Source organism: Pogoniulus pusillus, chromosome 23 (assembly GCF_015220805.1).
Source record: "Pogoniulus pusillus isolate bPogPus1 chromosome 23, bPogPus1.pri, whole genome shotgun sequence".
NCBI lineage: Eukaryota > Metazoa > Chordata > Aves > Piciformes > Lybiidae > Pogoniulus > Pogoniulus pusillus.
The window spans coordinates 10,534,012-10,561,956 of NC_087286.1; the positions used below are offsets into that span (position 1 = coordinate 10,534,012).

General features: G+C 40.7%; 1 protein-coding gene across 2 annotated transcripts in view; it reads right to left on the minus strand.

Annotated features, from left to right (window-relative positions):
* Positions 1-329: 329 nt before the first annotated feature.
* The window catches only part of VIPR2 (vasoactive intestinal peptide receptor 2), a 55,301-nt gene continuing 27,685 nt past the window's right edge, over positions 330-27,945 (minus strand). For both annotated transcript variants that reach the window (XM_064162535.1, XM_064162536.1), the window contains 9 exons: positions 26,148-26,245; positions 22,295-22,436; positions 18,643-18,793; positions 17,738-17,798; positions 15,929-15,998; positions 11,508-11,599; positions 7,486-7,615; positions 7,363-7,404; positions 330-6,372 (listed from right to left, as the gene is read on the minus strand). In XM_064162535.1, coding sequence (XP_064018605.1) covers positions 6,199-6,372; positions 7,363-7,404; positions 7,486-7,615; positions 11,508-11,599; positions 15,929-15,998; positions 17,738-17,798; positions 18,643-18,793; positions 22,295-22,436; positions 26,148-26,245 — 960 coding nt within the window. In that variant the 3' untranslated portion in view covers positions 330-6,198. The remainder of the gene's footprint in view (positions 6,373-7,362; positions 7,405-7,485; positions 7,616-11,507; positions 11,600-15,928; positions 15,999-17,737; positions 17,799-18,642; positions 18,794-22,294; positions 22,437-26,147; positions 26,246-27,945) is intronic.

Below are 27,945 nucleotides of genomic sequence, written 5' to 3' on the forward strand. Positions count from 1 at the left end.
AAGTATTTTCAGTCTTGAAAATGTTTACAAATACATGAATAGACACTTCTCTTGTAAGGAAGGAATACATGATACATTGCATTCCCTCCATAGAAAAGCTTCATTTTTTACAAGAGAAATAACAATTTCTGGGCAAACCCTTTGAAATTGTTATTTTCTAATTTCTCTTCAGTGTTATTAACTAGTATTATCTCTAACACTATAAAGATGTAAATGCTTATGTTCTAGATCAAACTGTGAACAAGTACCTCAGAGAAGGCTGTTAGGTACGTGACATTAAGAACTGCAAGGAGAAAAGAACAAAAGAACCAAACCAGGACAAAAAGGTGTAGTGAATGAAAAGGAGATCTATTTACACACACATCAGTCTATACAGCATTGTAGTCTGTACATTTTGTAAAAAATAATCACATTCATTTACATATCTTTAATTTCTGTGACAAAGTTATTCATGAAGATGACAAAAGATAATTTCAATGCAATACTCACACTAATGTTCCAGGAAAAAAAAAACACCACCACAACAACAACAAAAAAGCTGCAGGTTATCATGAACTTAATACAGTTCTTTTGGAAATAAAGAGTGTTCAGATATTTCAGTCTCTGGTTAAGCTGACACTGGAACTGTCGCTTGGATTGTACTGCACAGTGTTAGGGCTGGGCAGAACCACAGCGGTTCACCACAGCAGTTAAACTGTAGCACAGTTAATGGTGAGCTTTCAGACCTTGTCCTGATGTACACTTGCAACACCATAAAATACATCTGGTTTTGTTCCCCATCAGCAGACTAGCTCTGCATTCTAATTCCTGCCATTTGGTTATGTCAGGATAGTACTGACAACCCACACAGCTCATGTAGGCACTCATGGTAACGCAAAGGTGCTTCTGACAGTAAGAGTGTTTCCGGTATCACTGCACAGGGAGCAACTGCTCCAACAATAACCCTTACATATGCAGCAGCTGTCTCTGCAGCTTACTTGCTGGTTCTTCCTTGCTATCAGAAATATTTAATGCTTGATTTTTCATTAGAGATGCCTGAAAAAGTTCCGTACAATCTGGACTTTATTCACAAGCACTTTGCTGAAATGGACAAACTCACAGTCAGCAGGAGACGTCTCACAGAACTCATAAAAACAGGAGACAAATAATGCACATTTTAGTCCCTAACGCCAGAAGTGAGACACATGCACTTGGCAGTGCCTTATTCCATAAAGCTGCCCCGGACAGATTCTCTGGTTTGCTGAGGGTCTGTGCCAGATTCTTTCTCCTTCATCACGTTAAGGCAGAGGGAAGCCTGCCTGGGGTGCATTAGGACACGAAGTAGATGCTATAGAGGCATGCTGCCTCCAACTTGTGTGCAGAAAAAATTTTGTCATGCTTTTTTGCCACCAATTAGTTATTCCTGCTACAGCACAGTTCCAGTACATGCTTAAACTGAGTACTTCCTCAGTGGGCTACCTGCAGCACCCATCACCATGGCATTCAGTTGCAGTCTGTTCGGCTCTTGTGTCAAATTCTTAACACTGCATGGACACCAACACTGCTTCCAAAGGCTAAAAAGGTGCTCTCCACGTTTCTAAGATTACTCTGCAAAAGCACACTAGTGCACCTAATCTAGACACCAGGGCTAAAATATTCAAAAGGGTAGTTTAGATGTCAAAACACAGGCCAGCAATAATCTTACTGCATGTCACTAGCCAATTCAAAGGTATGACCAGGTGAGCTGCAAGTGGAAGTGTGAAACAGTCAATGGTGTATGCAGGCCTGAAGGAGGAGATACTGAAATAGTTTCTTTGCTTTTCTTGTCCAAACATATTATGAATTAAATGGGGCACAGAAGAGGATCAGGTAGAGTATTTGAGAAAAGCCCTCACTGGATGTTCAGTTTCTCAGAGAGGAAATCAAGGTATGATTTAAAACATGACCTTCAAGAGACTTCACATAAAGAAAATTCCCGGTAGTCTAAAGCACTTTGGTTTAGCATGAGATTCCTCTGCCAAACACAAAACCCCAAATGCCTAACCCAAACTGTGAAACAACTGATGAAACCTGAAGCTGTGCAAATCAAAACAGGACATAAGGCCATTGGTTTTTGCACAGAAGGTAGTCAACCACAGGGACACTCTACCAAATGAACTGAGTGATCTTTCATTGCCTGAGCTTTAGAATCATCCTGCATGTTTCTTGGAGGATAACGCTGGCCAATCCAAATTACTTGGCTTAAAAAGCAGTGTCTGGATAATATTAGCCAGACAACTGAAGAGATCCATCTCACCTAATTTAGCTGTAGGTAAGAAATCTAAGTATATCCAGCAACCCTGCACACATTTTCTGTGAAGTATAGACAAAAAGGTGATTCAGCTTACTTACCTTAAATGCCCAGCTGAACACGGGATGAAGCACCTCCAGCTACTGCCTATATCTTTTGTGATAACCATGGAAGGCACTTAAAATGTCTTTAAATCAGAGACAGACATCCAGCTTTTAGACACTGAAACCAGGACAGATTAATTTCACCTGAGTTTAATCAAGCACCTAGCTGAAATCGACTCTGCAGAGGGAAATTTAAGTCAATACTTGTTATATAGCTAAATTTTTATCACTGTTAGCAACTGGACAGTGACCTTTCACTGTGTCACTCAGGCATCGGCAGCAGGTAAAGCTGGTAAACATCACTCAGAACGAATAGTGCCTCCCTGGCATCTCCTAAACACAACTTTACCACAGCACAAGAGTGAATTGCATTACTATTTTTTTGTCCAGACAGTTCACAAGATGTGCTATTGGGTTCGCAGTGGGGAAAAAAAGAATCAGATTTGTTTTTGTGAAGACTCTACAACTCAATCCGAATGCTTATGCAACCCAAAGGAGAAAGGTAGTAAAGGAATAAAGACAGAAAGGGAGGAGCACTACATGACAAGATCGTGCTGGTAAGCATATGCTTGTCTTGCTCCCTCTCTCTATTTCCTCCTCTGATGTTGTTAGGTGATGTTGTTAGGAATGGGCAAGTACGAGGTTTAGGGATGCCAGAAGGCCAAACTATTTTCTTGCACTGTCCTTTCAACTCTTGAGAGTCACTGCAGCATAGAACAGGAGCATTTAACTCCACTCTCCTCTGCAAAATGCAGTAGAAGAGAAAGCCATTAAAAGCTATCTTGTTTATGGGTGTCATAAACATTTAAATCATTGATCAACTACTAGATTTGTCAAACTGGATGCTTTTGCATTTTACTGTGATGTGTATCTGTGCGTGAATAGGTGAACAGGTGATGATGGGTTTCACGCTGCAACTCTGCATAAAAATATTTGGAAGCCAGAATATTCTGTGAGTAAAAAGTCATCACAGTGTGCCCTATGGGCCTTTACTGATGCAAATGCTTGCAAAAAGCACTATGAAGTTAAACTGTCTCGCAGAAAAGTAGATTTTTTATATTCAGACTCTTTGATTTTCAGTAGAGAGGTGATGCTCTACAAAGGACTGCACTTCTCACTTTCAAAAAAGAAAAAACAATTCCCTTGGGTGATATTCTTTGCATATCTACATAGCCCTTTACAAGCTTAGTAACACCACCAATGTTCCCCAACTAGTGAAACTCATATGTCTCATACGGCATGACTCCCCACATAAAAAGTGGAATCAAGTCCAAATTAATCTGCACCCTGTTAAAGGAAACTATGCTGTCTTGTTGCAACTTAAAATGCATTTTGTTACTTAAGCTTCTCTAGTTTATAATTCACAAATCATTACAATGCAGATCTTCTCCACGTTCATCTAATTAGAGCAAAGATGGGTTTCCCTAGGGTACAAAGAATTACAAACACATAAACCTGGTGGTGCATCAGACAGAACAGACTGCACATTCTGTCTGTGTGCCAGCTCTCACAAAGAGCCTCCTTTGAACATAAAGAAGAGTACACTTGAATGTTTGGGAAGAGTACCCTTCTACCTCAGAAATCTGGGGAAACAGGTGCATCCCATACATGACACCTCAGGGAGCTGAGCAGTCCCAATGCCACTTCAGCCAAAGGAGCCCAACGTGCACAGCCACATTTGATTTAGGTGTAGGGGCAGCCCCCAAAGCTTGCAGTGAAGAGTTTATTGATAAGGTTGTTCAGAGATTAAAAAAAAAAAGAGAGAGACTGAAATTTAGCAGTGGTTTCCAAGTTGAAAGCCCTTGGGAATGCATTTAGTTTAAGTGTGTGTGTAGTAGTGTATCTTCAGACCCCAAGGTACTTCCACTGGGCAGCCTATTTCACTCCAGAATCTCAGTTACATCACCAAGAAATAGTAGGGAACATTCTCAATGACATGACGTGATCAATAATGTCTTTATAGTCATATGTGGCAAAGTAACAATTCATCAAGTAATTATTGTTTTATCCTGTAAAGATTGGTGTCACATGCCATTCTGGAATACTATCATGGAATAACCACTGGAATAGGCTGCCCAGGTTGGTGGTGGAGTCACCATCCCTGGAGGTATTAAAAAAATGTCTAGATGTGGCACTGCGGGACATGGTTTAATGGCCATGGTGGTGTTAGGCTGACAGTTGGACCCAGTATTGGAGGCCTTTTCCAACCAAACCAAATCCATGCTTCTGCATTTCACAGCTATCTGTTCTGCAGTACTGATGTGAAGCATGGGGCCTTTCCCATCTTTGGTCTGACATAACTTTGTATCACTGCAGGGTAATCCCACTGAAATAACGTGTGTCTGGCTAATAAACTGCTAAACAAAACCAGACCGAGAGGTGCATGGACGCTGTGATGTCTGCAAACAATAGTCCAACCACTGCTAATATTTCCAAGAGTGTGGATGTATGCCTGCCAGCTCATGCCCACGCTGCTGTTCTTCCCTTTCCCTGGCAGAAGCATGGACCTTCTATTCTGCTATCTCCATACAATCTGTTATTTGAAATATCAGGGCAATTGCTTTTATGGTTCAGAGATACGCATGAAAATATGTATTACTCTCACTGGCTATTTAGAGAGAACACAGTTAAACAGGACAGGAGAAGTAAACATTACTGGGTTTATTTCTTTTAAAGAGTGCAAATGTTCCTTCTATGTTTATAAGAACCTGACAGTTCTATGCCTTTTTTTTTTTTTTTTATGGCTACATAAGAGGCTTGGCATTGTTGATAATTCCTTCTATTTATGCCTTTTATGGTCATTTTCAGAGATTCTAAATTTTTTGGCCAGAGTCATGGTAATGACTACTTTTTAATTCAGCTCAGACAGCTATAGAATAGAATTAAGCTTGAAAAACTAACATTATTCCTTGAACAGGAGGTGTAACTATATTGCAATATTCCTTGTTTCAGCTGTAGTTCTAGAGACATGCTTAAATTAAAATGTTACATACAAACTGTAATTTAACCAAGGCTGTTTATCCTATCCCAGACTGCCTTAGCAATAAAAGACCTCTTCAGAAAATTGTTTAGTAGGAGATCAACACAAATCTCTTTGATTTTAAAGAGGAGAGAACAACAAGTGATTGCAATTGCACTACTGGAAATGCTGATGTTTTAACTAAAACTATTTACAGTACTCTTTTCTGGATGGACTGTATAGGTAGCCTGGCTTTCTGTACATACACATAAAACCAGGCACTTTTGAAAGGAACAGAATTGGAATCAAACTCTGTAGAAAGTAATCCGTGAAAGTTATGCAATTAAGCCAAGTTCTACTTTTTTCCCCTCTGAATAAATAATGGTAATGATTTCCTGGATTAGCTCACTAAATTCTCAGTGTGCTTAATGATAGTCTTACATTCCATCATTTTTACCTTATTTTCCATTATTAGAAAACAATTTCTTAATCATTAAGGAAATAAACATTTCCCTCAGTATAAACAGCATAAGAATTTTTCTTTCTTCCCAGCTTACCCTTTTCAACACGTACCGAAGAATCTGCATCAAACAGGACACCACCTTTCTATCTTGTAGGTACGCTGGAGGTAAAGGGACTATTGCAGTAAACAGCAAACAGCAAGAGAACTTCAGAATGGAACCAGAACGCATCCATGGGGTAGGTGTTGCCACTATTCGTTGTCTGGCTGCACGAACCCATTTCCCAGATACCAACAGGTAGCAAAGCAAAGCACTAAGCTGCACATTTCGTAACGTACCGCGTCCACCTGTGTCACGAACGCTACATCCCCCCCGGCCTGGCCTCTTGGGAGGGACCTAGCTGCTTTATATCACGGTGGTCTCTGTCTGCATGAACGACTGAGCCCTCGAGTTGCGGTGGAGCTGAGAAACGCTTTCTGAGCCATTGCGAGAAATGGAGGAGCTGTGGAGTCTGTAGTCTCTGCCTGCCGTCTGCTTCCAGCACAAACTCCGCCACTTTCTCTTCAGTTCCCCTTGCACCTGTGGTACCGACAAAACGCAGGAGACGGGATTAAAATGCCCTTTCACATGAGAAACTTCTCCACATGCACTGGCTGTCAAACGGGCACCTCTACAAACGAAATCACAGAATGGCTTGGGTTGGCAGCAAGACTCTAATGGGTCCAGGTTATTCTTGTACTCAGCACAATCACCTGCTGGCCACACTTCCTTTGATGTAGGAAAGAACTGGCTCTCTCAGCTGCAAGCACACACTGCTGGCTCATCTCTGAATTTTCATTCCACAGTATCCACAAGTCCTGCTCTGCCAAACTGCTCTCAATGCTTTCATGTCCCAGTTTGTATTATTACCGGGGACAGCCTTGACCCAGGTGCAGGACTTTGCACCTTCATCAGGTGTTGAACTTCACGAGGCTCACATGGGCCACCTCCATGAGCATGCCAAGGTCACTCTACATGGCATCCATCCCCTCTGGAGCATCAAATCTCAGAGATTACAAATCTATGGCAAAAACTGTGTCTATACTGAGATGCTCCTGAGGCCACTTTCAAAATCACTTTTACATTGCTTGCGCTGTAACATTAGCTTTTGGTATCTAGCTATTAAATCACACAGAATCAAATTTTAGCTCCAAATAAGACATCCCATGAATATCAAAGACCAGAATAGCACACAGGAGACCTGAATGTCAATTCCCTGTGCAAACAGGTATTTTGTTCAGACAGATTCCTCCTATCAGACACTGTATGCTGTTTAGTCTATGCTTCATTGGTTAGGGCTGGGTGATAGGTTGGACTGGATGATCTTGGAGGTCTCTTCCAACCTGGTTGATTCTATGATGATTCTATGATTCACCTTAAAAAGTGGCTGACATAAAGGAAGCTTGAGTAGGTCTCATCTGTTCAGCCAAACAGACTAATTTCTCCATGCATTGGAGTGGAATTACAGGAGCACCTACACATTCACTGAAAACAGTATTTAACATCCTCAGTTGGCAATGTGAGACTTACCTCACTGTTCAGAAAACAATAGAGGACTGCAACAATCAACCCCTGGAAAGAGACAATACTCCTTAGTTAGTAGGCAGCACTAGGTCAATAAAACTTATTTGGAGTAAAAACCTTAAAATTTACCTGAAAAGATCCCAAACACAACTCAAAGATTATTTTATAGTTATTGGAACTGCGGTCAGGAAAGAGAGCAAACACTGTGTAGTGAACTCCAAATAACGGAATAAGCAACAGTGTGGATTTTGCAAGTCTCCTGGATAGATAAAAGAGAAAAAGCTGGAGGTTAATGATAAGCTCTTGTTTTACTCAGGTAAGAACCTAATACAGTGTCACTTGTATCAATCTTGTACAATTTCAGATTTACAAACAATCTCACTATGTTATTTATTGCAGACTGTTTTCAGGCTTGCTGTAAGATTAGTCTCATATAACTTCACAAATTATTCTGTGCAATTCCATTTTAGACTTCATCTTTATGACCTTGCACTCTTCCACAAGCAGATAAAAGGCTACTGCAGAGCCTCTCGAAACCAAAAGACCCTTTTTCAGTTCTCCTCTAGATAGGAGCAGGCTGTAGGACCTTCCCTCTGCTGTGTCTCTCTGTCACACATTCAGTTACCAGCTTGGTTTCACGGCAGTGTTTGGGGGGGAGCTTCCACTGCATTATTCCACAGGACCACATCTGACAAAGCCACCAGCTGCCATCAGATCACTTACCTGGCATGAAGGGTTCAGAGAAAGGAATAATGTCTTCCTGCACAGTCATACTGACACATCACCTTGTATGGAAGGCAAAACCTCTCTTTTGAAATGATGTTAATTTCCTTGAAATTTGCACCTGTATGATTAGCCTGTACATTGCACATAATGCAGTATACAAATAGAACCTAGGAGGTGTAGTCCAGAACAATCCTAAATGGGAGATTTTTATGAGCAATTTCAGATTTACTCCCAAATACCAAAATCTCTTAACTATACTGATGGTATTAAGCATATACTATTAATGTCATCAGTTACACATTTTAGCACAAGACATTACTGAAGGAAAGAGAACTTTAAATTATTAAAGCAGCTCTGACACACTGCCTGTGAAGCCACTGAAATTATTAATTATCCCTTCTCTGTCACTGATTTCAGCCTAATAACATCAGGTTTATACTTTATATATAGCCAGTCATGCATAATTACAAGCATCTTGTATCAGATAAAACTCAAGAAGTTATGTTGATTCCCATAACTGATCATTGTCTTGATGGATACAGCTTGATTCAGCAATGAATGGATGCTATTGTGAATTCATCTATTTTAACAGAAAAGTCAAGTTATTTCAAGCAGTTTTGTTTTATTCTTAACGGCCTTCCTTTGTGCATAACGTCCCTGAGGCTGCACCTGTTTGTGTGGAAATAATCAGACCTGATAGCAAAGTTTCTCAAGAATTACAAGCCCCTCACATCTAGTGGTGCTACCAGAAAGCTGGACAAATGGATTGCCTTAGCAGAAGAAATTCATTTACAACTGGATGAGATGATGATGGCAGCAAATTTCCTGGTCTCCCAAGTGAAATAGAAATTGATTTTATTTGAACCTAACCTTACCCACTGCCAAGGTAAAATGAGCAACAAAAAGGATGGAACCAGGCACAAGCAAGTGGGACACAGAAAGGGAATTAAAATGATGACCTGCATGAGTAGCATTTGTGGGACTAAACATTTCACCCCACTCTTGTTTTAGTAATATTTGTGTTGGGGATGTTACTCTCTCTACACTGCGCTTACATCTTAGTGAAGGAAGGGGACAGACAAAATTGTTATTCTTCTTATGCCTTTTATTCTTCTCTGTACTGTAGAAAATTCATTTGCATTCTGAAAAATGAGACTTCCAGACCTTTAATTTGTTCTGTAGATGCAGTATTTCTGGAAGGAAGTTAATCTACTGATCCAATGGGTATCTGCTAAAGACCATCCAAACTTAATCAGGTAATCAAATGCTGAAAGCAAAGAATTCACAAGGCAGAGGAACGATGAGCAAGGTTACTACTAATTAATGTTTTACACTATGAAGTACTAGAGTAAGCTGTGCAGAATGATGGGACTGATGGGAAATAAATGCCTCAGTTTGCTTAAAATACAGAAGAAAGAAAAGTTCTTATTTCAAGACGTAAAATTGAAGGGATTTCCTGGCCGCAGGCCAGTGCTATGTGGCAACTGCATAATTTCATCTAGACAGATTTGGCTTTCCCACATTTTGAGTTAATTCAAGTAATAAACACACACACACACAAAAATCCTTGCAGTCCATCAGTGTTGCTGTCTCATGTTGCATGAGAATTCTTCACATTCAGAATCAGATATGTCATGCTGTTTACTAAAGACTTAAGGTCCTAGTTCTCTTGGGTTGAAGGTATGTTTTATCTAGCACATTATGTTTTAACTGCATTTAGGACAGGAATTCAGCCTTCTCAAAATGAAGGAAAGTTGTTATCATGGGGCATATTTTCAAAGGCCACTTGCATGGTTTTGATTTCTTCAGCATTTATATTAGATTTTGTGACTGAAATATCACAGAATCAACCAGGTTGGAAGAGACCACCAAGATCATCCAGTCCAACCTAGCACCCAGCCCTAGCCAGTCAACTAGACCATGGCACTAAGTGCCTCATCCAGTCTTTTCTTGAACACCTCAAGGGATGGTGACTCCACCACCTCCCTGGGCAGCCCATTCCAATGGCAAATCACTCTCTCTCTGAAGAACTGCCTCCTAACATCCAGCCGTCCTGAGATATCAAATGCAAGTGACTATTTCTGGGCTTTAAAATAACTACTGCACTCTTTCTTCTGCATTACAGTGCCCAGCAGCTATAATAAAAAACAATACCTGATATGGCAATACAACAAAGAATAATTAATATTTTAGCAATGCATTTAAATTGCCCCCTAACATTCCTTGATTCTAAAGCTGTCAGGATTTAGACAGTCTAAGCAAAACACAAATAAAGAAAGCCTAAACAGAAATGAAGTTGAGCTGAACAAAAAACACTTTGTTTTCCTCTAGAGAAATAAACATGCTATTTTAAATCAACATAAAATACTGTATTTCTTTCTTTAACTTTTTGAGAACAACAGAACTTTTTTCCAGTTCTTAAAACAGATGTAAATATTACCAAAATAAGTTGTTCTTTTTAACATTTTTAAATGTTTATAATGAGGTTGAAGTGTTTTTTAGCTTGAAACTTTTTTGACATCAAAAATAAATATTTATACATTAAAAAAAAAGATGTTAGACTCCATGACTTTGTACCAGCATATTCATTCATAGATTACACTCAAATTCAAGAATAGCTTTTTGGTCTTTAAGATATTGCTTATTTTAAATTGAATTTGGTGCTTGACAGGAAAAAATGGTGGTCAGCAGGAGCAGGGAGGTCATTCTGCCCCTGTACTCTGCACTGGTTAGACCACACCTTGAGTACTGTGTTCAGTTCTGGGCCCCCCCGGTTTAGGAGGGACAGTGAGATGCTTGAGCGTGTCCAGAGAAGGGCGACGAGGCTGGGGAGAGGCCTTGAGCACAGCCCTACGAGGAGAGGCTGAGGGAGCTGGGATTGTTTAGCATGGAGAAGAGGAGGCTCAGGGGTGACCTTATTGCTGTCTACAACTACCTGAGGGGAGGTTGTAGCCAGGAGGAGGTTGCTCTCTTCTCTCAGGTGGCCAGCACCAGAATAAGAGGACACAGCCTCAAGCTATGCCAGGGGAAATTTAGGCTTGAGGTGAGGAGAAAGTTCTTCACTGAGAGTCATTGGACACTGGAATGGGCTGCCCGGGGAGGTGGTGGAGTCACCGTCCCTGGAGCTGTTCATGGCAAGATTGGACGTGGCACTTGGTGCCATGGTCTAGCCTTGAGCTCTGTGGTAAAGGGTTGGACTCGATGATCTATGAAGTCTCTTCCAACCTTGGTGATACTGTGAAAAAAAGTTCACCTCTCTCTTTCAGGGTAGTGACAGAATATTCTTTTAAACCATATATAAAGTACTTCTGTATTAAATGCAATTATAGCATCACAGCAATTGTTGGTAGCAGGTTTCATCAGAGGAAACCTTACAGAGGTAATTTCTGCTGTTTATATAGTATCTATCTAAAAACATGACTTACTTGTACTGTGACTGGTCATTTCCTCCAACATCCGGAGACCTTAGCTTCTGCAGTAAGATTCTGATAATACTAATGAAAAGTATAAAATTCACCTGCAAAGAAAACAAATAGAATGTTGATTTCTGACCTCTCCACTTATTTTGCAGCACAAAGAAATGCTTACCAAGTTGGACAAACCAGCTGAGCAGAGGGTGTTTCGTACCTCCTGCCAAAACACATCAAGCTCTGCACTGTCACATCTGTCATCTTTATTCTACCTCTCTAAGTTTGCTACATCCAGCACATCTCTGCAAGGCCACCAGTTCTAGTACAGCTGGCAAAACCTCTGAAAGCCTCAGCTGTCAGAAATGCCCGCCCTCCAAAATCTCAGCTGAGGACAAGCCTCCTAGCAGGATGTGATTTGTTGCAATCTAGCACTGTCCTAAATCATCACATGGATTCACAACTGGAATTCCAAAGGAAAACGTGAGTCCCATATATATTTTTCACTGCCTCTCATTTCTCATCTTTTAACAATTATCTGTCTGAATTAGGGTAAGAGAAGATTGTTGTGCTGGTGAGCTGCCCACGCCCACTCAGCATGGAAGGGACCTCTCACAAGAATCTTGCCTAAGGTACTGATGCAGACATTATCACTGAAGGAACTGATCCCCTGCAGTCTCGTTCTCATGACAGCCCTCTGAGACAGTAGTATTATTTCAGAAAATGCATTTGCATAAAGAGTTATGATCAGACGTGAACCAATCTGGAAAACTGAAGTATAGAACCCAGTAGACCCTGTCTTACTCCCATTATTTTTGCCTGCTTGGTTTGGCATCTTGTGCTCACCAATGCACACACTTGTACTCAAGTAAAGCAACACTCAAGTGTTGACATGTCCACAGCAACAACGTGGGCTAAAGGCTACAGCTACAGAACCAGCTTCACCAAAAGCACCTGCTTTAGAAGCAATCAAGCTAGAGAATAACTTCCATTACTGAAAACATGTATTCCGAAGTCCACAGCAAGCAGGTTGGTTACCCAACTGGACAGTGCCTGCCTCACTCTTATAAACCTTCATTCTCTGCCTTGATGGATTACTGGAACAAATCCAATTCATTTCTGTGTCTTCTCTGACATACCCTGTACAATTTATGATAAGCCATGATCACCACAACTGCATGCCCCTTTGTATTTGACATTTTCTTTCAAATGACAAGTGAAGGGAAGTGACAGGAACTGACAAGGATTAAATAAAATTTAGGAAAATTATATCTAATACTTAAAAAAAAAGAATTAAAAAAGAATGTTAGAAAATATAGGCCTTTACTGAATTCTACATCTATTTCTCAGGCAGATGGTTACTGAGAAACCTTCCCTTGATGCAAGTCTCCTATACAGGTAACAAGAGGAAGCTTGTTACTGCTGACTTTATATCTACAGACTTACCATAGCACTGTGTACAGATCAAATGATATACATTAAATTTGCCATATGTACTGTAGCCAGTATTAGTGGACAAGGCCAGAGATTGCTTTTCATTGTGTATTTGTTAGCCACAAAACAGGAAAAAGAAAAATCTTTATTCTGTATTTGCAAAAAGATTCTCAGAGTAACTTCACAAGCTTTCCTGCTTTCAACTGTGACAGAATAAACTGTCAGCTACGTGGTTTCTGAAGCATGAAATCACCTGTGAAACTACACTCAGGTGACTCACATTTTTGACTGACATTCACGTATTACTTTTAAGTCTATTTTTGAACACATACCTCTTTGTTTGTAAGCACAACGTTAGATTCATGAACAACACACACTTGTGTTTGGAGTTTGTAACAGTCCTTGGCACCGCTGAGCTTCTAAATGCACCAGCTGAAACTGGCATTAAGATCTAAAGGTGGCAACTGCCACTGACTTACCATAGTGAGGCATTAAGATCTAAAGGTGGCAACTGCCACTGACTTACCATAGTGAGGCAAGTTAATTTTTCTAACATTATTACTGAATTGCTCATTTATTAAAACCCTTTGAAGCATTTCTCTATTTCACTAAAACACAGAACAAGTAGTGCATGGGAATTTTTAGTGTTGTAGCTTTCTGATCCCAGAAATCGGATTGAGTATCATAACTTTAAGTAACCTAGAACATGTACACTGTGCAGTGAACATCTAAAGCATGGAAAATAAGAGGATAACCTGAAGGCAGAGAAACTGCAAGAGAGTGATAAATGATGTCCCTCTAGCAGAGCAACAGCAAGGTGCCTGTGTACCTTGCTGGTACCCTTTTCTATTGGCTGACTTTCTGACAACAGGCCTTTTAGTGTGAACACATCACCTAAACATCTATCACTTAAACTGTCTTCATGGTGCTTCTTTCTTGCTGTTTAGGTCCTTGCACTACCTGCAATGTGAGATAACAAGATAAGCATTGCTCAGTTACTTTGATACAACAGAAGTATTGTTTCCACCTGAAGACTGCTCCTTCCCAAATGAGAGCAGTTTATGCAAGTGTCGATCAAACAGCTGAAGAATGATGTAACTGGGAAAGAAAACAGCTTCACAAAATACACACTGTAGAATCACTTGGCCATTCTTTGTTTACTCTTCTCTAACACATGCTGTTTAAGAGAAGAAACACATCTGGAAGGAGAGAGCAGACTCTAAACATACACACCCAGCATGCCAAAAAAACCCCAGTAATTTGTGAAGTATTTTCCTATGTCTTAAAATCTCTTTGTACCAAATACGCAACAGAACAATCATTACCAAAAAAAAGAGAGCATGACTGTTCCTTTGGCCACTTTTTATGATACAGTGGGGTTTTGCTGGCTGACCAGAACTCCACTTTTTTTAACCTCACAATAAATTTGTCAGTCCTTGCTAAAATCCATCTGCAATTTAAGTCTGCCAATGGTAACTTTCATTTCCAAACCTATGAATTCTTTGGAGCAGCACTGCTTTCTGGCACACAAACTCTTGCCTGTTTACCAGATAGATGTTTAAATTGAACTTCCAGAGAATAGACTTCCATCTTTCAGTAAACAGCAGGTGGTTTGCTCTGATCTTTCAACATGTTTTCTTCACTCTAGACCACCTCTCATTCCCCACCTCCTGAGAACAACTATTCCCTTCATGCTGTAGTTCTGTTACATGCCCATTTCTTCATAGCATACCTTTTTCATGAGTCCTTACCTTATGCTGTTTCATACATATGTCTGCTCTGCTTTCACTTTAAACACTGTAGAGCTGACTCTGATGAAGTGATGGGAAGCTGTCTCAAAATTATTTTCAGCAGGCACAGATTGAAAGGCAAGCCCAAGCTCCAAATCTCATAATGTCTATTTTTTCTAAAACATTACACATAAAGCAGGTGTAGCTGCAGTGTACTAACTTGCATCCTGACTGTTTTCAGCAATGGACATATAACCAGAATATACTATGCCCAAAGTTAATTACACAATCATCACAGTGAACAGGACTTTTATTACACTACTCATCTTGGAGGTCTTTTCCAACCTGGTTGATTCTATGTTTCTATAATCCAGTAATCCTAATAAGTACCTGAAGGGACATTGTAGCCAGGTGGAGGTTGGCCTCTTCTCCCAGGCAACCAGCAAAATAACAAGGGGACACAGTCTCAAGTTGTGCCAGGGAAAGTATAGGCTGGATGTTAGGAGGAAGTTCTTCACAGAGAGAGTGATTGGCATTGGAATGGGTTGACCAGGGAGGTGGTAGAGGCACCGTCCCTGGAGGTCTTCAAGAAAAGCCTGGATGAGGCACCAACCTGGTTGATTCTATGATTCTAAGCGCCATTTAAGAAAAGCCCCATGAAACACACTGAAATGGTGCTCTTCTGTGAATACTTCATATTCAATATATATTTCAGTAGGCTACCAATTAAAGAAAGATATACACAGGCATAGTCTTTTATGGCTGCAATAACAGAATCATAGAATCAACCAGGTTGGAAGAGACCTCCAAGATCATCCTGGCCAAGCTAGCACCCAGCCCTATCCAGTCAACTAGACCATGGCACTAAGTGCCTCATCCAGTCTTTTCTTGAACACCTCCAGGGACGGTGCCTCCACCACCTCCCTGGGCAGCCCATTCCAATGGCAGATTCTCAGTTGCCAAACTATCTATTTACCTGCAAAATCAAATCTGCAATTCATTGAAAAGTGTAATTAGATTTTTGCATCCCCCAGGCTCATAAACAGGAGAGATGTGAAAGGAAGAACAACATCCAAATAAAAGCAAATGCTCATTTCATGTCAAGGTAGATAAATTTTGAAGGTAACAAGTTTCAGTGGTCTTGACATCGGTCAAACATTTCTCCTACAGCAGTTTCTTTTCATTTAACCAGAACTCTCGCCTATCTGTAACTAGCAGTAAAAGACAAATTGCTCTGCTGAATTGATTTATAATTCACTCTTAAAGTTTACTTACTATAATAGAAATTAAAATGGGTATTCGTATAACCCACCAGGGACCACCGTGCTCATTTGTATCCCAGCAACTATAAAAGAACAGAGGACAAGTCATGTTGACATTAGTATCAGGCAAGCAAGACTTCTGAAGAGTGTATTTCTTACACACAGGTGAAAGCACACTGATATAATAATGCCTTTTTCTGCTAGTTTGAAGCTAGCTAGAATGTTTTGGTGAGAAGAACTAGATTATAGGCTGTGGAAAGATAACGATGGTGATGTCTACTTCACTCATAGGCTTGCTGAGATGTATAGGAACAAGAAACAAAAACATTAGATAATCACTCTCTCTGGGGCTGCTGGCTGAGCTGCATCTCTCTAACCTCACCCTGCATTTTGGGCTAAGCCACTTTGCTTCTTAACCCTCTGGCCGAGCCTCTATTCTTCCTTGGGACTGGGGTAAGGTTGAGAGGGGTAGGGGGAAAGTGAAGGGGTGCTTGAGAGCCCCTCCTGGGGACTCAGGTTTCTGGGAGAAGGAGTTGTGTTTCTGTATTACCTTTTTACCTTGTATATTTCTGTCTATAACTGTATATACTGTAGATATCTGCTTGTATAATCTGCTAGCTGTAAATGTAAGCTTCATTCGTATTCCCAGAGCCGGCTGAGTCTTGAATGTTACTTTTGTGGTGCACATCCAAATCAGCTCAGACACCAGGCACATTAGAGTGTACCATCAGGCGTTACGGAAGATGCTGGCCCTCAGGGAAGCCAAACTCGAGAGTTTCACTTTGCATCAGGACACTTTTCCAATAAGCTCTTAATCCCAGTGCCAACGCCAGGAAGAGCTAAAGCAACATACAGATTCAACTGAAATTGCATAATCCCTCGTGGGACACTTAGGTTACAGATGGCAGCAACTAGCTTCCAAAACACGTGAGCATAAATGTGAAACTTTGAAAAATTAACAGTTTCACTTTCACTGCAGGCTCAGCACTTTGGGTCTGAGAGTCTTTCCCTGAGAATAAATTGTCTGAAGGACTTTATCTGAATCACAGGTGATACCTTTCAGCATTCCTCTGTGATCACAATGACAAAAGGAAAGGGAATTAATCATCAATTTATGTTTGAAGTATTGCAAAAAAATCTCAGCAATTATGTAGGACACAATTCATATTTCAGTTTAATTACAGCATTGATTGAAATATTAGTCAGGTTGAAAGGAGTGTGAGAACTGCCCCACCACGCTCTCCTGTGCCACGGGGCCAGCACAGGCTGCAAGCCTGATCTGCCTACAAAATTCTTACCTCAGTTCCTCTTCTGTGCCAGGAGCCAGGCCTAGGTGTAATCAGGAATAGCTTTACCTGACTATTTATATCTGACACACGTTTACCCCACATTGCTTCGCATCTGAGAATGTGATTTAGATATACTCAAAGTTACCCAGTTTCAAATCTTTTGAGCTGGCACCTAGCAGATCAGAACACACAGTGCTTTGCTGCAGTGAACTTGCAGCGCTGAACACAAGGACTCTCACTGCTATTTTAAGTATCATTTTGATTTCCAAAGCAGGGAGACGTAAACGTGGGTCTCAAGAAGTGATGTTAGTCATAGCCTATCTCTGTCCTCTTAGAGGTTTTCAAATTAATATCAAGCCTAAACAGCATGCTGAAAAGCTCTTAAACACCCATCCCTTTAATGCTCTATCTGAAATTTCAGTTCTGTGCACATCCCAGACAGAATAGGAAGCCACATCTGTGTGAACACCATCACATAGAAGGCAAAGTTCTTACTGGCAGTGATGGAGGCTTTCCCTCCCACGCTCACTTACCCGGTGTCCTCTAAAATGATCCGTGTCACTGTCCATGTAATAATGAATATGGTAGGAATTCCTGAAAAATCCCAAAGAGTTTTAGAGGATGATCACAAAAAAAATACCCCAACCACCAACATTAGAAATTCAGGCTGCTAGTATCCCATTATTCCCCAAATATACAGCATACAATACATTGTTTAGTGAACAGAGGGAGGCCCACCCAGTGAGCTTCATGATGCAAGCAATTTATTACAAAGATTGTGTGCTAATTTCTTATGAAAATGAGCAAAACATAAATAATATGCCTTTCTTAGGTTTCTTTCAAGGTGACAGTGACCTACAGGGAAACAGATACAGCTTATGCTTTTCCAGTGCACTCCCAATGACTACAGAAGTGTAAATCATCTCAGAAAGAACCATTCCCAAACACTGGTTTATTCTCATTTCCCAGCAATATGTTTTATGGCCATCTAATACTGGAAACTTCTAAAATGCTCTGTACAAGTATCACTGCACTTTCTGGAAATGAAAGCAGTACACACATTTAAAACCAGAGGAACAGTATTATTGAGCTTTTCAGAAGGGCCAACAGCATGGCTCAGCCTGTAGATATGCTTTCTTTTTCCTCCCTTATTAGGACATTCTGAATCCTATGTTGTGTGGTGGCAGTCCCTGCACCATCCTATCTCCTGAACAACCTCTAGGCAGTGTGCAGTTTGGCACAGGTCAGAGCCATGCTGAGGAGCAAGCTAGCAGTTTTGAGCCTGCTAGCTTTTGTGGTGCAGCAGCTGTAATCTACACTGGAGGAGAACTGAGGATCTAGTGAGCAAGAAGTCATGCAACAAAAATGGAATGACTCCCTTGGCATGAAACACTGAACCTAATGCATGAATACACAAAAACAATGTTTAAGTTCTTACCCCACCCAATGAGCAGGTAGATTGTGAAATGTCTGTTGGGGGAGAATATTAGCACGAGGAGAATGTGGAGGTAAAGTCCTTCAACTAACAGCCAGTAGAAGTTTGCCATAACACCATACTGAAAAAACACCAAAATAGCTTTGCAGCCCATCTGAAATAAGAGAACAGGGATTAAAGCTGTTGTAGGAACGATGCTGTATTAGTCTGTTATTAGTACATCCTATAGGTCTTAACTAGTAACCCAGGGCCAGAAGAAAATATTTTCTTCAGTAATGCAAACTGATATATTGTAAATGTTACTGCCTAAATAGAAAGAAAATGATAATAAATCACTCAGATGACTCTCACAGTAAATTAACTCTGAGCCTCTGAAAACTTCACTGCATAAATACTGTGAAAGGTTGTGGCTATCAAAAAATGCACACATGTACAATAGTCCATGAGCTGCTATTAGATCAAACTATCATCTACTATGAGGCTAATGGCAACACCAAAATCCCAGCTGGGTTCCTAGCATAGTAGAAATTAGCAAAGAAACTGCTTTATGATTTTGTTTCAAAGAAAAACTGGGAAACTGAGTGAAAAGTTAACTTTACATGATGAATAAGGAGACTTAAAAGATGATTGGACTTTCAGAAATTGTGTTTTCTCTTGGAACGTGCTTAAGTGTCTCTTAATTAACAAACCACATAAACATGTATTTTAAATGAAGTCCCAACATACTGATAGCTTGTGTGCTGCTCTTTGGAATTGATTTTCAGATGCTTGTTTTGCTGATGTTCCACAGTGCTGGCTTCTGCTACTTTGCTACTTCCCAGCAGGAATCTGGGATATGGGAATTGAACATAAAAATGCTTCTGTGGAGACTTGCATTGAAGTAAAACTTCTGGTTTCTGCTTGCTTTATTTCCTTCCTCATTTAAAATACCTATTATGAAGTGTGACCCTCAGGAGCCCCAGGCACCAGCTGCTAGGCCAGAAGACCATTGTCCTAGAAACACTTATCACAGAATCACAGAATTGTCAGGGCTGGAAGAGACCACAAGGATCATCAAGTTCTATGCCCCCTGTCACAGGCAGGGACACCTCACACTAGATCAGGTTGCTCAGAGTCACATCCAGCCTGGCCTTAAACACCTCCAAAGATGAGGCTTCCACCACCTCCCTGGGCAACCTGCTTCAGTGTCTCACTACTCCTATGGTGAAGAACCTCTTCCTAATATGCAGTCTAAATCTACCCACTTCTAGTTTTGCTCCATTCCCCCTAGCCCCGCCACTAACCAACAGCCTAAAACATCCCTTTCCCAGCTTGCTTGTAGCCCCCTGCCCTTAACTAAAAGGCCACAATTAAGGTCTCCTCAGAGCCTTCTCTTCTCCAGACTGAACAGCCCCAACTCCCTCAGTCTGTCTCCATAGCAGAGCAGCTCCATCTGGCCCTTCTCAGGACACCTTCCAGCAGATCCATATCCCTCTTGTACCAAGGGCTCCAGGACTGGATGCAGCACTCCAAGGGGGGTCTCACCAGTGCAGACAGAGGAGGAAAATCACTTCCCTGGCCCTGCCACCCACACTTCTCTTGCTGCAACCCAGGCTCTGTTTGGCTCTCAGGGCTGCAAGTGCACACTGCTGGTTCATGTTGAGCTTCTCATCCACCAGCACCCCCAGGTGCCTCTCCCCAGGGCTGCTCTCAAACCGGACACTGCCCAGCCTATACTGGTGCTTGGGATTGCCCCGACCCAGCTGCAAGACCTTGCACTTGACTTGTTGAACCTCAGGAAGCTGGCCTGGGCCCACCTCTCCAGCCTGTCAAGGTCCCTCTGGATGGATCCCTTCCTTCCAGCTGTCAGCCACACCACACAGCTCGGTGTCACTGGTGTACTGATCAGCCCCTTGTGGCGTCTCATATCTCAGTGCATTCCAAGCAACAAACATGCCTGTATCTTTATGCCTGTATACACATCAAATAAGTGAGAGCCCAAAGGACTGCATTATTTTCACCTAATATTTAGATGCCTACAAGCAACGTTCCTGGTGAAAACCAGCCACCAGCCAACTAGCTCCTTGTACAGCTCAGGCATGCCCCAAGAAACTCTTAAAGCAGACAGGGTAAATTGTTCAGCCCAGGGAAACTGCTTACTTGAGTCATTTCACCTCGCAAGATTAATCTTGTATCCACTGCAGACCAGTAAGGCACCAGAAAATTTAACCTGGAGAAAATCCAACATTTCAGAATGTAAGCTGCAATTTGCTTATATTCTGACTACTTACTACCACACTGGCAAAGACTGAAACTTTTGCAGTCTCTTTCAAATTCCAATACTGCCTTGTATTATGCTCTCAATGCACATCCCAGAAACTTCAGTCAAAACATTTTCCCTTCCTCCTGCAGCTAAAGTGTATTTCCAGACACTGCACAGCAAAGGTATCTATCAGTAAAGAGTTAGCCAAAGTTAGGGTTTTGTGTCACTCAGCCCCAGGACCTAGTTGCAACTGCATTTTGGACTGTGTGCTTTTAGACATCTGTGTGTGAAGCAGAACCGTGGAACATCATCACACGTGACAAAAGGGACAAACCCTGCATGCTGTTATGCAATAAAGGCAGCATCCAGCCAATGCAAGGCAAACTAGCCTTGTCAAATCAGTGTCAGATCAGGTCACCTATAATGCAACAGAAATTTTCCAACAGCCCCCAAAAGTGGAGTATTCAAACAGGAAAGTATGAGACTTTGTTGCTCTCATAACTGGAGAACTACAGAAATCAAGCAGCATTTTGAGAGTTCACTGATCTTCCAAGGACCTTCTAAGAACTTTTCATCACCTCTGGCAGTCTGCCTACTAACTACTTGGTCTACTTTGGGTCTGCTAAATCAGAGCCTACTTGTCTTCACTGAACTATCCCAGATTACAAATCCAGACATAGAGCTCAGTAGTCAGTGCTAAGAACTTTATGCTTTGGGACAATATGGCTTCACCACCTCAAAAACATCTTCCTTCCATCCCCTGTCATGCCTCCAAGCATAAACTGTAGTAAATTAAATTCAGAAGCTATTCAGCAACATTGGTAGGGTTCTTCTGCAGCACTTTTGACCAAAACAAACAGAGAATGTGACTATTAGCTAGCTATCAATCACCTGACAGCAAGATGAAATTTTATTAACCCCTCTGCACACAAAGGCAGTAAACATATTTGCTTGCTAAGAAGGCAGACGACAACGCTTCTGTCACCGTCAGAAAGCACAAAGGAGTTAATAAACACAACTCCTGCAAATATTTAACTCCCTGACTCATTCCTCTCCCTCCACTGATACCTGTCCCGTTCCTGGACCCCTGATAAACTGCCAGACCATTTCCAGAGAAGCCCAGCTGATGGCACTCCTGTCTGTCTTAAGCTCTCCCAGCTGATGAATGCAGTGGACTGAGCTTGTTTTGGCAGATGCAATATTGTCCCTTCACAGACATGCTAAACAACATTAACTTTTCTGATTTGTTCTGTAACCTTTCTCTGGCTACATCCAACAGACTATTTTGCTAGCCACTGTCTACAGAACTGCCTACACTGGCATCTTGGCATTTCTAAGTATTTAAAAGGAGCATGGAGGAAAAACTTAAGTGATGCAACAGTATTATTCCAGGTAGCAAATGAAGTTTATTACCCATGAGGTTTGATCCTCTGAACAGTGAGCTGTGTTGGAGCTGGAATAGAGAATATCATCCTTGACTAAAACAGAGATTGCTCTTAGAATGAAAGAGAGGAACAGGTTCAGATGGATGTAGTTCCGAGTACAATGAAGTTTTCTAAGAAGAGATTTAAAAACAGGCAGTTTAGCATTTGAGAAAGTTCTTGAACAGACTTCTATTACTCTTTGGTTGTTTCTTATTAATATGAACCTTAAGTAACAACCTATCCTTTCCTCCTCTGTCACACTGTCAGTACTGTTATATCATTGTCCTCATCATCATCATTATAGGCTGCCCAAAACATACAAATAAAGTATCTCTTACTCCTTTCCAGTATCACAGACCAAGACATCCCAGTGGTATTTGTCTCACACTTTAACATAAACTGACAAAAAGTACAGATTATTATGTCCTTCTGTGTGTGCACTAATCTCAGTTTGTTTCCTGCAAAGAAACTTTATTACACTGCAAGTATTTCAGACATGCTCTCATCTCTTCTTTTCTGGTTTCATTTTTTGTCTAACTCCTATATCTTGCTATACAAAGGCATCCTATTATCAGAGTGTATGCAGGAACAACTGAAAATGCATTCAAAACACTGCATCACCCATCCCTCCTCTTCAATGAAAGGTAAGACTTCTCCTTAGACCAGCAAGCATCTGAAAGCTTGACAAATCACAAAGTAAGTATTTCAAGTGAATGAGCACTCAGGGGAAGCAAGCTCTAAATTGAGGGCTTTTCACTTAAGAGACAGTCTTCTTCAAGTTCTTCCCATTTAACAGAACTTTGGAAAGCAAATCCCCAGAAACCAAACTGCTAAGAGGTTTACCTTGGTCAAAACTTGAACAATGAACTGCACCAGAAGCCAGGGCATCTTGGCAGTTATGAGCAATGAAAGAATGAAGATGCAACTGGATGTCATGGTGGCATGCAGTGGCAGCCTCCAAGCAGTCTTCACATTTGGATTTTTATTGAAGAACAACAAATAATACATTCTGTAACTACTAACCATCTTGCTATCCCCCAGCCTGCCAGAAGGTGTAATAACAGGTGGAAGTTGAAGCAGCTGTCAAAGGTCCAGTAATTTCTGTGGCTATGCACAGTCTTTGCTACAAAGGTTCTGTGAAAACCTGAAATACTGCTGTTACACTGGACAAAACTTCATGTTCCTATGGAATTCAGAGGTGCATGGACGCTGCAAATGGGAGGAGAATATTTTCTTGAGTAGCTAATTTAGAACTAAGTATTAGATCTTAATTCAATTAAGTAAGAGAATAAATGCAAGGCCATCAGACCAAAGTTTTAGAGGTAGTGAGCAAAAAAGTGGTTTTCTTTGAAATATGGGTGATGGTTGAAAATAACAAAGAAATGCTGTTCTTTAACAATGAAAAAATAGGATGCTTGTTCTTGTGATACAACTAGCTTGTGATACCAAACTACCAGTGAGGAATCTTTACAGACAGGTCATGCACATGAGAGCACATTTTACTCAAATGACAGAGATTGATACTTTTCTCCTTGGTGAGAAACACATCTCAGAAAAGCAGACTTGTGTGTGTGTGTTATTTCCTTATGTAGAATCAATTCTGAAGGTAGTAAGATCTAGAATGTCAATATTATGTAGAAATATGCTGTTCTACAGTTTATTTTCACTATGAGTTGTAATACATCAACCATTTCTGGAAACAACCATATCTGGAAAATTTCCCCCTAAAACTTTATGCTATATTAAAACTTAGGCATTCAAAATAAGGAAATAGAATATTGCATTCTAAGACAAACAAACCAACTTTTTTTTGACCAAGTCAAAATTATTAGGTGTGCTGTTTAACAAACATTTATATAAGCAAGATCATGCCTGACAAACTGTACCTCCAACAGGAAAATGTTAGGCCAGAAAGTTACCTATTAGTTTTCATTCTAATAGGTATATGGAGTATTATATGGGGTGTGGAACCACAGTAACTTTGTTTTGAGGTTTAAAGATTGCCATTGGAATGGGCTGCCCAGGGAGGTGGTGGAGTCACCATCCCTGGAGGTGTTCAAGAAAAGACTGGATGAGGCACTTAGTGCCACGGTCTAGTTGACTGGATAGGGCTGGGTGATAAGTTGGACTGGATGATCTTGGAGGTCTCTTCCAACCTGGTTGATTCTATGATTAGCCAGATATAAAATCCTTTCCTTTTCCAATGTGTCCTTTACAGGTATTAATAATAGGAACTCATACAATGTTTCAAATCAAATTCAAGTCCAGTTCTTTGGAAGAAATGCAAAGCAGAGTACTATAGAAAAAACTCTCCTTCCGTTACCCAACAGTTGTGCCCTTTTTGTGCTGATAGTGTGAACAGCTGCAAAGCCCTGAAGCTGTACCTGTTCTGCCAGGCAGCACATGGCCATACCATAGCCATACCATACAAAGTCAAGTCACAGCATTTCAGAAATCACTTCCCCTTCCTTGTCATGAACTCCACACCATTCCATCTCCTGTCATTACAAGCACTGCCCACTTCCAGAATTAAATGCAGTGGAATTTGGAGCATACATTTACGAACCCCGCAATGCAGAACTTTAATTACACCTTGGGTTACTAATAATCAGAGTTCAAATCCCAGTCTTGCTCAATGAAGCCAGGATTCTAGTAACTTCCAATTTCTAATTACCAAATCAGATAGTTTCACTTAGAAACGTTGCACTTGGCTCTTCTTTTTAAACACAGCAAGGTAGAAGTTTGCTGGTTACACTGAAAGATGAATTGTGTTTCTGGCTGATCTCTATAAACAGAAAATATATTGGCATTCTCTAGAAAGAGCCCTTGACCTTTCAGGGAGAAATACATTTCCTGAATAGGAGGTGATAAGCTGAGTAATGAAAAATTAAAACTTAGAGAAATACTCCTGTTTTCCCAATTCTTTCCTTCAAAATGACTATATTGTGTGGGATGCCCTACAGTACCTCTCGGCAACAGACAGACATACACTGGCTTTGCATCCACTTCTGTTATTGGTAATTTACAATGGCTTCAGCTGCCACCTTCCTTATTAACTGTCTGCTTGTTATGTGCTTGGGAAATCATATACTGAATTCAACTCTATGTTTAGAAGGCCCCTCTACTCCCTGCAGATAACAAAGAAACTACCTTCTTTAAGGGGAGACAAAAGGCTCTGACAACATCTTGTCCCTTACAAATTACATGTACTTCTTGTCTATCAAGCCTGACAGATGTATTTTCTTGTTTTTCTGGTGCAGAGAGGAATGGAAAACGTGTGTGCTAAAGATATGGAGAGTGACACATCTGAAAAAAGCTATGATACCAATAATATAATTTTGCATTGTTTTTTATCAGCTGGAGATTGCTTTCAGCCTCAACTCCCAGGAACCAGGCAAAACCAACAGACAGCGCTGCCTTCCCTAGCACTGCCTAACAAAAACATTACACACCTGGCACAATTAGCCATATCTCTTCAATCCTACTTGGAGAAATTAATGATTACCTTTGATTACAGCACCACTGGACACCACTCAGAAGCTTTTGCAAATTATGGCTGCCCACTTGTCCAGTGTTGATATCGAGCATCCTAAGCATTTTCAAGAGCAAGTCAAGGTGTCCCTTTTATTAATCAAGTAAGAAATGGTTTATATAATCCATTCCTAAATGAATTTTCTTTCTTACAAGGGCTGCAATGCCTCTAAATTTGTATAATCAAGTTATTGTCAGCAGTTTACTTTAGGAAAGTGTAAAACCAATCCATTTTCTACATGTCTAAGCTACCAGACAACATTTAAAACCACCTTATGATTGTTCATATTTACTCAAGAAAAAATACATACCTGAAGAGGCAAAGAATTATACTTCCCATTGTAAGAGCAATCAGAGATACACTGTGTCCAAGGGTATAAATTGCCTTCACCCTCACATAGAAGTTGACCTGCACAGAAAACATATATATGCAGAAACTACTTACTGCTGTGTAAAATCAACTGTGAAATGATACAGTTTTCTGTTAAACAGCACTGAAAGCTAAATAAATAGCATTACTATTACTCTTTGCTCTACAGTATGAGATGGCAATATCTTTATTCCCACACATTTTTGCAATGCAACATCTTAAGCCAATCAGCTTCAGAAGAAAATTCAGCCTGAGGAGCCCAAATCTTAGTCATACAAGCTGGTACAATTTCAGCTCATTACCCCATGTCAATGAGGTCAAAGAGAGCATCATATTCATCAGCTTCCATAAACACAATCACACTGGGAAGAACAAGCCACAGTTTGAAAGGCTGAGTTATCTCTGAGAGACAGAATCTCTCTCACTCCTTCTGCTCTAGTGTATTTTGTAATGCACTTGCACGAGTTCAATTTCAAACACGTTGCCAAAACTTGGAAAGGAAATTGTCCCCCAGAGGAAAAGCAGACTCAAGTCCACAGTCAGCTAATTAACTGCAGTTATCTGTAAGTTTGCCAGCTACATATGACTTTAAATCCTATTCCAAATGACAATATCAATAAAATAATGCTAATTGTTTTCAGAATTAAGCTCCTTCTTCACTTATACCTACAATGGAATCGTTATGCTGACACTATTTTCCACTCAAGCCAGATACAAGATTAAAATGGCAAAGTTTTCCAGCCCACTGAAATTAAAGTTTTTAATACCAGTCTAGAACATGCTATGTGTAACAGGCAGAATTTCTGTATTTAGTGCACATGGTTATGTGGCTCACCTTCTCAATGTTCCTAGAAAGCAGCACTGAATACTGTAAAACAAACTAAGAGCAAAAGGAAAGAACATTGTTCTAGCTACAAAAATATTTAAGTAATAAACACTTCATTATCAAATTGCTCTGTGTTTGCTGTCCAGAGTAATTTGAATCTACAAACTCACCACACTGAAATGAGCCAGTTTTAGCACCAGCTGGCTTCAGAGCAGTACAAGAGATCAGAACAGGTTTGCTGCCTATCATGGATGACAATCTATTACCAGGCAGGAGACAATGGAGATCTCCTCTGTCAAGATCACACTAGTAGCATTTTGCACTACCAAAAGGTTTGCCTACCTTATTCTGACTTACAGCAACATCACATTAGCTTCCCTTCTTAACAATGGAGATCTCTCCTCCTCTGCCAAAATCACACTTGAAACATTTTGCACTATCAGAAGGTTTGCCTATCTTATTCTGCCTTTCACAGCAACATCACACTAGCTTCCCTTCTCATGCAGCCAGAGACACAGATTATAGAATCAAGACCTGAAAAAACACAGTCAAGAGAGATATTCAGTTCATCCTTTATTAGATGTCGTAGTATGGTCAACAGAAGTTCCACTGACAATGAACAAGCCATACCTACTTGCCTAAATGTAGTCATCTAGTACTGCTTGAGATGCCCTGGCGTAATCAAGACACATGCATGGCAAATGTGACAGAGAACCTCTTTGCTGGAATAGCAGCCTTGAGTTCACTAAACAATGTCTAGGCAATCAGAGCAAGCACTGTTTCCACACCCTAATGACTAGACACCTACATATCAAGTGTCTGACTTGAAGAATACTAATTTACAAGTTGAATTCCAGCCTTTCAGACTTTAAAGTATGTGGCACGTGAATTTAAAACACCTGAGAGGAATTTG